This window comes from Chaetura pelagica, unplaced genomic scaffold (assembly GCF_000747805.2).
Source record: "Chaetura pelagica isolate M959 unplaced genomic scaffold, ChaPel_1.0 scaffold230, whole genome shotgun sequence".
NCBI classification, from domain to species: Eukaryota; Metazoa; Chordata; class Aves; order Apodiformes; family Apodidae; genus Chaetura; species Chaetura pelagica.
Genome location: NW_009951955.1, coordinates 469,140 through 480,649, shown reverse-complemented (window position 1 = coordinate 480,649; position 11,510 = coordinate 469,140). Strand labels below are relative to the sequence as shown.

Genomic DNA, 11,510 nt, shown 5'->3' with positions numbered 1-11,510 from the left:
CGCGCTGCCTCTCTCATGGGGTTCTTCGGCGCCAGTTTTGCATTTCCGGGCTTTTCAGCCAATCAGACGGGACCTAGTCCTGCCCCTGCTTCCGGCCACGGCTCCTCCCCTGCAGCAGCTGCTCCCCCCCCCACACACACAGAGGGGGTTCAGCGCTGTGTGGAGACACCGTGTTAAGTCAGTTTTGTCGGCTGACTCAAAGGACATTTCATGTTCGTGTAAGGAAATACCTGGTCCTTCACAGATGCACCTCGAAATATTTATCATGGATTTGAGGGACAAGAGCCTGGAGCTTAGTGAGCTGTTCTGCTTTGGCCCCTCCTAGTGGTGTTGAGATGTTTTCACTGTGTGCCTCAGTTTCCCAATCTGTAAAATACCATCCCAGGCTTTATAACTGGGACCCTGTGGAGGCCCTTCTTCCCCTTGTATCATGTTTTGATATGAGATGGTAGTTAAAATCTTTATGAAGAACAGGAAATGGTTAAGTTACTTGCACTGCTGCCCTCTTTATTTGTCCTTTATGCTTTTAGTGTAGTTTTAAAAAACAGTAGACATGAGCTGTGGATTCTATGATCAAAAGGGAAGAACAAGGAGGGTGCAGGATGGGGAGGGAGCCTGAGAGGTTGCTTGTCTGTCTGCAATGAGCTGGTATACAGCAAGCTACTCAAGCCTGTAAAAATAGGCACTCAAATACCACAGTAATGAGCACCATAGAAAGCTGATGAATTATAATTACCAGTAAAAGAAACAGGACAGCTCCTCAGCTGATGGAAATCACAGCAGCTCTAGTGCAAAAGCTGGGGTGATATGCACCAATGAACCCATGGGAATTCAGAGCTGGAACTATTTTAGAGCTGGTTAGTGAGGAGAAAGTGCAGGTGATCTGTGGCTGCAGTATTTAGCACTGCCCAATACTTAGAGGATTTCAAATGAGGTGCTGCCTCTCCAGATTTTCCCATGTCAATGGGATGAAGAGAAGACCACTCTTTAAAAGAGGGCCTATTGGTAATAATTATGGAGCTTTTCTACCCACTGCCACACACAAAGAAATATGTTTCTAAACAGCTTCCACCCCCTATTCAGCATGCAGCACCAAGGCTAATATTGAGTCAAGTACTCTGGAGACATGATTGAAAGGCACAGAACAATGAAATTAATCCTTTCAGAAATCATTGCTTCCCCCTCCATGAGCTGACCCTGCAGCTGGGAGGCAGGAGGCATCTCCTTTATCTGCTGGGGTTGCAAGGCATCATCTTCCCTGGCTGCTTTCTGGGCCAGTGCTGGTGGGGGCTGGATGATGGAAGTACTTCCAACTCTGGGATTTCCCCTTCGTGCCTGTTTTTGTGAGCTGACCAAGCTGCCCGGGGGGAGACAGATGCGGGTAGATGACCTAAATTGAGGGACAAATTCATACATCACATGCAGGAGATGGGAAAATTCCAAGCTCCTCACACACCTGGGCAATGTGCACTTGGGATCCCACCAAGAGGATGCATCAATTGTGTAAGGAATGTGACCATCCAGGGTCAGGGTTGTACAGCTCCTGAACACCAAAGTGGCTCTGTCCTCAGAAGCCTTGTGGTGGAAATATGCAAAGGACAAGGGGATGCTGTTACCTGGTAGGTTTAGTTAGCAATGTCAGTACTGTGCTGTTGTGTCTTGGTAAGCATCATGACAGATGAGATTTTTAAGGAGGGATTTGAAGAAAGATAATGAGGTAACTTGGCAGATGTTTATGGAGAGCTCCTCCCAAGCGTGTAATAATCTGGCTTTGTTGTATAAAAGAGCTGATACACACCAGAATGTATCTCTGGGATCAGGCATTCACTCTCTGCATTGTCAAGGAGCTTCTGTGACAGCAAAGAATTATTAATGGCAATAACATTGTGGTGTAGTTCCCAGTAATGGTAGGAAGTGATTGTGAGCACCAGGAGCAACATCACGTCGCTGCTGCGCTGGGTGTGACAAAATGAAGTCATTGCAATATATGGATTTGGCTTCTACAGGAAAATAATTACAGGAAAATAGTTTCTCATGAGCTCTGAGTTTAGAGATGGATCCTGGAAGATCTAGCTCTGGCACCAAACAGGGGATGGGCTTGTGTGGGTGTCACTTTGGTGGCTGTGATCAAACAGGAGAAGGCTGAACAAACTTTTGTGAGCAGCTGTGTGTGTTTGAGGGATGGTTTCTATAGGTGTGTGGCTTGTTGCTGTAGCCTGGGCAAGGCCTTTGGTGGCTCATTTTTCATACACTTGGAAGAAGGCTGACCTCCAGAGAGTAGTGGCTCAGAACCAGCCCATGTGTCATACCCGGGTGGGTTACCAAAAGCAGCTGCTGAGAAAGTTACTCAAGGCTCATGGAAGTCCATGGGTTGGGGCTGCATCCTGTGGGGTTTCTGGGGAGGTTTTGTCAGAGACCACTGTACACAGATGTGAAGAGGAAATACAGCTCGTGTGGGCACTGGAAGAAAAAGGTGGTTCCCAAAACAGATATTAAAAGGCCCCTGGGATTGCCAAATCTATTTCAAGTGTTTAAATTAGTCTCACTGCTGGAGTTAAGAACTGCATACCAGGGCACTCCTGGCTGTTACTTGCCCTTCAGGTAGACCACTAAGTAGTTCCACAGACACAATCAGAACCTTTTGGTGTGTTGTAGTTTTCAGACTGGAACAAACTGCTTCTGAAGACTCTGGAGACACTTCTTGCTCTTAGCTGTCTTGTAATGTGGCGTGTACAACAGCACTGCACAACACAGGCATGCAAGGAGAGATTAAAAGTTAATAAACAGTCATTCTGATGCTTTATATCTGAGCTGTAAATAGATAAAAGATACTAATATATTATAATGGAGGGGGGAAAAAAAAATGTCTCCTTGAAGGAAAAAGCTTGGGGAGTGGTAGTTTGAACCCCTTTCTCCCTTGAGCTACATGTTATACTTTGTAAAGACTTTTTTGGAGGCTGCTTTTGTTTGTGCTTGTTTCAAGGGTGTAATTACAAAGCCAGTGTGCAGGTTGTGTTTCTGAGTGATAACATGTTTCTTAGGTTGTTGGAGGGATACAACAAAGTGCCCCTGAGATGTTATGTTATCTTGCAGCTGCACACATTGTCTGAGTCTGTTGCTTAATCATCACCTGTGTGGGGTTTTCTTTGGTGTGGTTTGTTTTTTTTTTCTTTTTCCCCCCTGTCTTTTAGTGTTTTTAATCTGGGATAATATCTCTTTGAAGAGCAAACTTCTAGGTAGGAAAGAAAACCTTTGGATGAAAGGCTGCTTAAAAGAGCTGGCTACAGTCAGGGAGACACGCTATGGGTTGTAATTTACCTCTGTGCAACGTGTTAGCTGTGACTTGTTATATTGCTTTCTTGTTTTGCAGCTCGTTTCAGCAGCAGCAGTTTGGGCAGGCTCTCCTGGGAGCTGCTTTGCTTGTGTTCCGTGTGCATTTACCTTTAGAGGAAGGTTTTAAGAGAATTGCAAGAAGCTGAGTCGTGTCTCGGCTTTCCCTCGGCTCTGCTCCAGCCCAAGTGCCTGATTATTCCAGTTGCTCAAACTCCAGATGGGCTGCTTAATTGCAGCTGACGTGGTGGCATCTCGGTGGTGTTCAGGTCTGAGACTTTCAAACCCTGCCAAGGTGTGGAGAGCAGCAAACCTTGGTGTGTCTCTATTTGGCTTTTGATGAACCAAATGAACCAGGGACTTGCAGCCAGGTGCACCCAGTGGGACCAGCTTTGCCCGTAACTGTATGAGAATTGATTCTTGCACCTGCTCCCCTTTTCACAGTTTCCTCTTCAATATTTACAAGCAAACAGCAGAAGCTTTGGAGACTCACCTGGCTCTGAGCCTGGCAGCAAAAATTCTCCTGTCTGTTAATTGCCCATTGAAGGAGTTCCTTTTGTGGGTTTGTGCTGCAGAAATCCTGCTGACAGTGGCTTTGGTGCTTCAAGGAGGTGGGAGCAAGGGACAAGGGAGTGCAGGTGTCCCCTCCCAGCCCCAACTCCTCTCCTCTAGTTGTCAGTGTTTATGATAACATCTTGGCGCTCTGTAGACTTTTCCCACCCAGCTCAGCCTGGCAAACACAACAATGTTTTCTTTAGGGGTGTAGGGGAGATGAGGTCCACTCCTTAGAACCACCTGGGCATTGTTGTACAGGAGATTTTCTGCTGTTGTCAGTTCCTAGAGCTCCTCTAGTGCCATTGGTCTTTGCCCCTTTCTTTGTGTGGCACCAGGCAGTTCCTACCTTCAGTTCTGGGGACTTCAACAGGATCTGGGGAGATCTGAGCAGGATTTGTGGTGTGTGGCACTGAGCAGTGGATGCTCCTGCTCTTGCTTTTGGGCTGATGTCTGTGACATGGTTATTCTTAAGTGGCATCAGGTGATTCAGTTTCTCTGGCAGGTCTGTTTCCTAGAAAGCTCATGTAGGTGACAAAATACTTTGTAATAGATAACATAAGTCATTGCAGCTGGCAGATGGATTTTTTAACAGAGCAACAGGTCTATTGGATTCTAGTTCCTTGGACTTGCCCTTCAGTGAAGATCAATACGGACAGATGGAGAACACAAGGCAGGATTGAAATTGAACCTGCTGGCATTTTCTATAGGATTTCTCTCTGCAAATCTTTCCTGGAAGTAGCTTGTACAACGGCAAAGACCAAACATTCCTAAATACTTATATATGCAAGTAGTGTTTGCATCCTTAGTAAACATGACTGAGGAATGATGTGGTGTGCTCTGAAGGGAGCTCCAGCAGCTTCCTCAGAGGATGTATGTGTGGGGGGGACCAGTGTCATGGGGTATGGAAGAGAAAGGAGTCTCTAGATTCAGTTGCAGTGCTTAGTTTGGATCAAATCACTGGTTGTGTGGCCTGTGGAGATCGACCTGTGCTGATACCTCACGAGTGTGTAGCCTAAGTAAGTGGTCCTTTGCTCAGGAAGCCTGAGGGTGAGCTGGGCAGCCACTTTTCTGCTCCCAGCTTGGCTTCTGACTTGGTCATTCTTCTGCATCCAGAGTTTCAGTCAATGAACTTGGGGCTGGTTCTCATGCTGAAGTTGCCATGGGCTCAGCATCTAGTGGATATTCTCATTGTCAGCAGTAAGTTGGAGGGGCCAAAGCACCTCGAGGACCCTGTGCGAGGCAGAGGGGAGGAGAATGGCAGCAAGTTACTGGAGCTGCAGGATGCTTTCTCCCCTGCTCTAGTTTGCATGAAGGTCTGAAAACAGCAGGTCCAAAGGCCAGGCTGCTGGTCTGTGTGAAAGCTGACTCCCTCAGGGGAGGACATCTGCTGTTGTCCATTAGTGCAAGTCATTTAATTCTGCTCGTTCTGCTCCAGACATCCCAGCCTCCCTATTGCAGCTCTGGGACTTGCTGCAAAGATCTAGCAGTTAGGGATGAAACGTTTCTTAGGTTGAGATGACAGATGAAAAGCTTTGCTGCCATGCACCTTAATGCAGCAGCTCTCCACATCCTCAGCCCAGAGCCACACAGCCTGGTAGGGCATGTTGGTGACTGCTGAGTGAAGGAGAACTCAGGGTAAGATGAGGAGGAGTGACTTCAGATGAATCTCAGAATCCTTCTGGTTGGAAAAGACTTCTAAGATCACCAAGTCCAACTGTAATCTCACTCTACCAGTCATTAACCCAACTCTACAGAGTCCAGTACTTAAGCCATGTCCCTCAGCACCACATCTACACGTCTCCTAAACGCCTCCAGGGATGGTGCTTCAACCACCTTCCTATTACAGTGTTTAATTACCCTTTCAGTGAAGAATTTTTTCCTAATACCTAGTCTAAACCTCTTCTGGAGCAACTTCAGGCTGTTTTCTCCTGTTCTTGTTCCCTGGGAGAAGAGACCAGCTCCCTCCTCTTGCTCCAGCCTCCTCTCAGGCAGCTGCAGAGCCAGAAGGTCTTCCCTCACCTCCTTGTCTCCAGGCTGGACACTCCCAGTTTCCTTAGCTGCTTCTCATAGGGTTTGTGCTCCAGACACTTTCCCAGCTCCACTGTCCTTCTTTGGACTTTGTCCAGTACCTTGATGTCTTTCTTACAGTGAGGGGCACAAAACTGAACACAGTACTTGGTGGAGTGGGTTCCTGGAGACTGGCATTTCACTTTGCATACCTGGTACTGGATCTTTCACACCTGCACTTCCAGGTGTGCTGAGAAATGAAATATAAAGCCCACCCCAGCCCTGTGCCTGCTGGCTGGGCACCCAGGTGAGTGCCCAATGTGTGTCTTCTAATCCCAACCTAAGGCTCAGCAGCCTCTGTGCACCAGGCCCCCCTCCTGCAGAGCTCCACACCAGCTCAGGAGGCCAAGAGACTGGTGGGGGCTGCCAGAGATATGCAGCTGTCCTCTCCCTTAGGGGAGGCTTTGGTTTCTCCCCAGTGTCTCCACTTGAGTAGCAGCCCAGCAGGGATGCTTGTAGGCAGGAGATGGGAACACTGACCTCTGCTAAGGAACAGGCTGCTGGGGTAGAATGATGCTAATCATAGGCATCTTCTCCACCAGCTCTCCAGGTCACCTTGTGTGTTTCATGGGTGTGCTGCTCTGGCCTTGGTGCTCTCAGCGGGTCAGTTCTTCACCTTTGGGTGGAGCATCCTTTCAGAAAGGAGGAGGATGTGGCTGTGGCTCCCCAGGGTGTTTCCCACGAGCTGCATGTGGGCATAGGAATCTCTCAGGCTTCGTTGCGTTCAAGACATGATCTTACAATTCTTCCCTGTTTCACTACAGCTCTGCTCTCCTTTGAGCTACTCAAACAATTCCCATAAGGACGTTTTCCTTCAACTATGATTAAAATTCCAGTTTGAAATCTGGTTTAGTTGTTCAGTCTCATCTGCAGTGCCACGGTCATGAATGACTCACCTTCTGTCAGGTGCACGTGAGATGCTGGTGCTGTGCTTAGGGGGTTTCATCTGTCAAAAAAACTGTCCCTGTCTCCTTAAAACCATTTGGAAGAGTTGTTGTTTCCATAAAATACCCTGGGTTTATTTTTTCTGAGTGGCTCAGCATGAAATGGAATTTGCTGAGTTATGTATGTGATGCAGATGCTTTGAATTGAGGAAGGGGCTCATTTGCTTTATTCTTTTTATTCCCACTTCAGCATAAAAGAGAAATGAGACTTTTGGGAAATTGATTTGTGAGGAGAAACATCCCAGAAAGGCAGTCAGAAGAAAAGCACATGTGGTGTGTTTGGAAGGAGGCGTGGAAGGGAACACATAATCCCTTTTTCTTTGAGGATTTTTTGGGCTCAGCCCAGCAGATGGGACTTGCTGTTGATACTTTTGCTCTCCATGGCTGTTTCCTTCATGTAGGAACCCACATGTGCTACTATGTCTCAAGTTATTTTGCCCTGTGGATTATAGTAATGCTGACTTTTTTTTCACTTTTTTTTCCACTTTCACTTTTTTTTCCTGGAGAGGGGAGTTTATGGGAGGGGTACTAGACCACAATTTGGGCTCATGGATCATATCTTAATTTCCTGGTGTCCTGAAGCCTCACAGGGCTAAAAACCATTCTCAGGAACTGCTTTCATGGTGTTAAGAGTCTGTGTTGATACCCAGTGGTATCCTTAGCTTTTACAGAGCACTTCCCATCAGTAGATCTTTGTGCATTTACCTGATGCAGCAGGAAATAAAAAGACCAAGGTTTCTGGCAGGGCACTGGCACTTCTCCACATTGTTAAAAAACCTGCTGGTATTTACCCCTTCCATTTTCAAAGTCCTGAGTGACTTTTATACTCAATACTTGTAACTATCAAAAAGTTTGATGCTGGTAGTGGCTGCAGGCTGACAGATCCATTCTGTTCTCAGCTGTTCCTTGTGTCCATGCTTTGACAACATACCTGAGTGGTCTGCAGTCTGCAAGGAGCAGAAGAGATGTGGTATGAGCATCTGCTGAAGGCAGCCAAAAATTCTCTTCCATCCTTGTTGTGAGAAGGCAGAAAGCCTTCAAGTATGTTTGGGAGTGACATGACTGTGTGTGTGAGATGGCTTTATGGTGGAGGAGGGACCCTCCTGTTGAAGCCCCAGGATTTCAGAGCACAGCCCCCTCACTTGCTGGGGTTCTGGGTGTGCAGTCTGATGTCCCATGTCTCAATCAGTGGTTTAGGACTAAAGGATTAATTATGTTTGTGTGTATGACCACTGCATGTTGGTCTGGCCTCAAGTGAGGGCTGCCCTAAGAACGGATTCCCTAAAGTGGCAAAACCAAAGTAGTTAGATATAAACCTGAGGGGATTTATTAAACTGACAGACATAACAAGTCTGAGACTGCCCTGACTGCAATAGTGCTATTGATAGATGTCAATGTTGAAGCAATAATAATTAAAAAATATACAACACACAATACATCAGGGGTGCTCTCACCCCATCCCAAAAGGTGAAAGTCATGGTATCTCACCCAAGGAGGTATCCCTGCCTGAGGGGAGGAAGAGAGGATCAGGCCCATTGACCCATTCCAGGGGAGCTGGGGCTGCTCAGCCTGGAGAAGGGGAGGCTGAGGGGAGACCTCATTGTTCTCTACAACTACCTGAGAGGAGGTTGTAGTGAGATGGGTGTTGGGCTCTTCTCCCTGGTGACCAGCGATAGGACAAGAGGGAATGGGGTCAAGCTGCTCCAGGAGGGGTTCAGGCTGGATATTAGAAAAAATTTCTTCACAGACAGAGTGGTGAGGCCTTGGAACAGGCTGCCCAGGGAGGTGGTTGGAGGCACCATCCCTGGAGATGCTCAAAAAACCACAGTGTTTCTTAAGATAGTTTAGTGGTTGGAGGGTGGATGGTTGGACTTGATGGTCTTAAAGGTCTTTCCCAACCTTGGTGATTCTATGATTCAATGATGTGTTCTCTCCTGCCAGTGAGTTGGGTCTGTCCTCCCTACCAGACATAAATCTGTCTCCTTGTCAGGTCCAAGGCTGGATGCCCAGTGAAGCACTGCTCCCTTTGCACTGCTCTGCAAGAAAGTTAAAGCACAACCCAAGTTCTGTTTTCCCACAATCCTATCATAAAAGCTGGGGAAATTTCAACTTTTCTTGTGCCAGTGCTTGGAAAAGGTGCAGTAAATACCAAGACACTAGTAATAAGGCTGAACAAAAAGGATAGTGAAGCTCATACACAGTTTGATATAGTTAAAGTTGCTTCAAATGTGTTTTGCAGCATTTCCAGTGATCCATTCAGCTAAAATCTCCATTAGCAGCTCAACACTGGTGTCTGGTGTCCATGGGTGACTTTTTGTGTTCTTGACTTTCAGCAGGGTGATACCCATGTATTTATTGGAAGGTATTCTAGCTGGCCTCTTGCTGTCCCTTGCCTCTAAAGATGGGCTTCTAAGTCATCCAATAGTGATATTTTTGTTAACCTTTAATTTCTTTGGTAAGGGTTGTGGTCAGTCTACCAGGTGGCCTTTCACAAATCAGCACTGACTAGCTCTGAAATTATTATATCCCTCCCAGTGGTGTTTAGAGATCATAGAACCATAGAATGGTTTGGGTTGGAAGGGACCTTAAAGATCATCTAGTTCCAACCCCCCTGCCTGGGCAGGGACACCTCAGGTTGCTCAAGGCCCATGCAACCTGGTGTTGAACACCTCCAGGGAGGGAGTATCCACAACAGCACTGGGAAACCTGTTCCAGCATCTCATCACCCTCCCAGGAAGGAACTTTTTCCTTATGTCCAACCTGAATCTTCCCTCTTTAAGCTTCAAACCATTGCCCCTTGTCCTCTCACTACACCCCCGTGTCAAAATCCCCACCCCAGCTTTCTTGTAGGGCCCCTTCAGGTGTTGGAAAGTTGCTATAAGGTTTGGCTCCAGTAAATTATGCTCGTGTTTATCAATAAAGTGGCTTTATTTTTGGCACCTTTTCAGTGGTTTCTCTGGCATTTCCCTTCCAGAAGAGCTGAAGGCACCCCTGGAGGAGTACGTCAACAAGCGCTACCCGGGGCTGGTCAAGGTGGTGCGCAACCAGAAGAGAGAAGGTCTCATCCGAGCCCGGATCGAGGGCTGGAAAGCTGCCACTGGCCAGGTCACTGGCTTTTTTGATGCTCATGTGGAGTTCACTGCTGGCTGGTAGGTGCTCAAGGCCCTGGTTAGAGTGTGTGTGTGTGATGCACAAAATGAGGGGCGGTCCATCGCTGCACAGAGATGTGTTTGCAAACAAGCCCACTGGTTTATTAATCCTGCCATCCCTCTGTGCAGGGTGGCCAGTGATGAGATATGATGGGAAAACACAAGGGAATTGTATTCCCTTGCCTTTGTTTTCTTCTTCTGTTCCCTCCTCTTAAGTGTGCTCTGCCCCCCTGTTTGTACTTTCAGGTTGATTTCCCAGTCCCTTAGCCCTGAGTAATTTCTCTAAGCTGAAAGAAGCCCAGGCAGCAGGGGAATGAAAGAGGAAACCTTCCTGCTTCTGTGCCTCTTGCAGCTGCATCCTGCTGGGAAAGGCTTAAGGGCTTTGAAATGAATTGTTTCTTCTGCACCTGGGAATAAGTGCAGAGGTGCAGAAGCAGCAAAAGGTGTTTCATAAGGCTTTGTTTTCTTCAAAGAGATTCAACACATTGGAGCTCAAGGGGCTTAAGACTGAGTCTAGATCATGAGAGGAGCCTGAAAGTGATTTCCTTTTTATATTTATTTTTCTAACCAAGTGTAAAAAGTAAATGGGCCCTGTTCAGAAAAGTGGAGGCAGAAGAAGCTAACTTTTGTCTGATTTGGACAGATCCCATTGACTGAAAAAAAAAAAAAAAAGCAGCTTTGGCAGCTGGAAACAGAGTTTTGTGCAGTGAATGATTTATAATATTTGTAACAACAATACAGCTCTTTAAGAGTAGTTTTGTATGTTGATATCTATTTCCAGCTAAATATTCCTCTCCAGATCACTACATCCTCACGCCTGATTTTATTGATACACAGAGGGAGCTCCCATTGACTGAGCTCTGCAAACAGCTTTTCTAGGGTTTTCTAGTGAGCTTTTGTGCAGCATGAGCTAGACTGACCCTGGTGTTACATCCCTGCTGCTGTGGCTGGAGGCACCAGGGGTGCAGGTTGCTCCTTGTGTTGGAGCCTGAGCCAAAGACACCCAGGGGCTCCTGGGCTGTGCTGTGGGGCTGAGCACACCCCTGCTCTGGACACATTTGAATGTCCCAGGAATGAGTTTTATAGTTATAGAGTTCTAGAACTGTGTCCCAAGGAAAAAGGTCTCTTCAGTTAGTCCTACTGTCAGGAATTGTCCTTGTTCTGCACGGAGATGTGTTGGTGGGTTTTTTTGGTTTTTGATTTGGGGGAGTCCAAAACAAAACACACCCTTCATTGGCCTCACTTTAGAGAAGGGAGGTTTTTGAGCCAGGCTTCCCAGCCTGTAGGTAGTGTTTTCATGTGGGATGTGCCCCCAGGACTGGCAGCACAGCCTCTGTGTGTGGTTACGCTGTGATTGCACATCACGGCTTTACACAGAGCAGCTGTCCAGGTGGGACAGGAGGAGGTGAGAGCAGCCCATGCTGCAGCCAACCAAGGGCCTGGCTAGCCCTGTGTTGTGCCACCA

At 47.2% G+C, this 11,510-nt stretch overlaps 1 protein-coding gene across 1 annotated transcript in view; it reads left to right on the top strand.

The window, feature by feature from the left end:
- The window catches only part of WBSCR17 (Williams-Beuren syndrome chromosome region 17), a 158,967-nt gene that overhangs the window by 22,849 nt on the left and 124,608 nt on the right, over positions 1–11,510 (top strand). Inside the window, exon 3 of the mRNA XM_009999143.1 lies at positions 9,871–10,045. Within this exon, the coding sequence (XP_009997445.1) occupies positions 9,871–10,045 (175 nt within the window). The remainder of the gene's footprint in view (positions 1–9,870; positions 10,046–11,510) is intronic.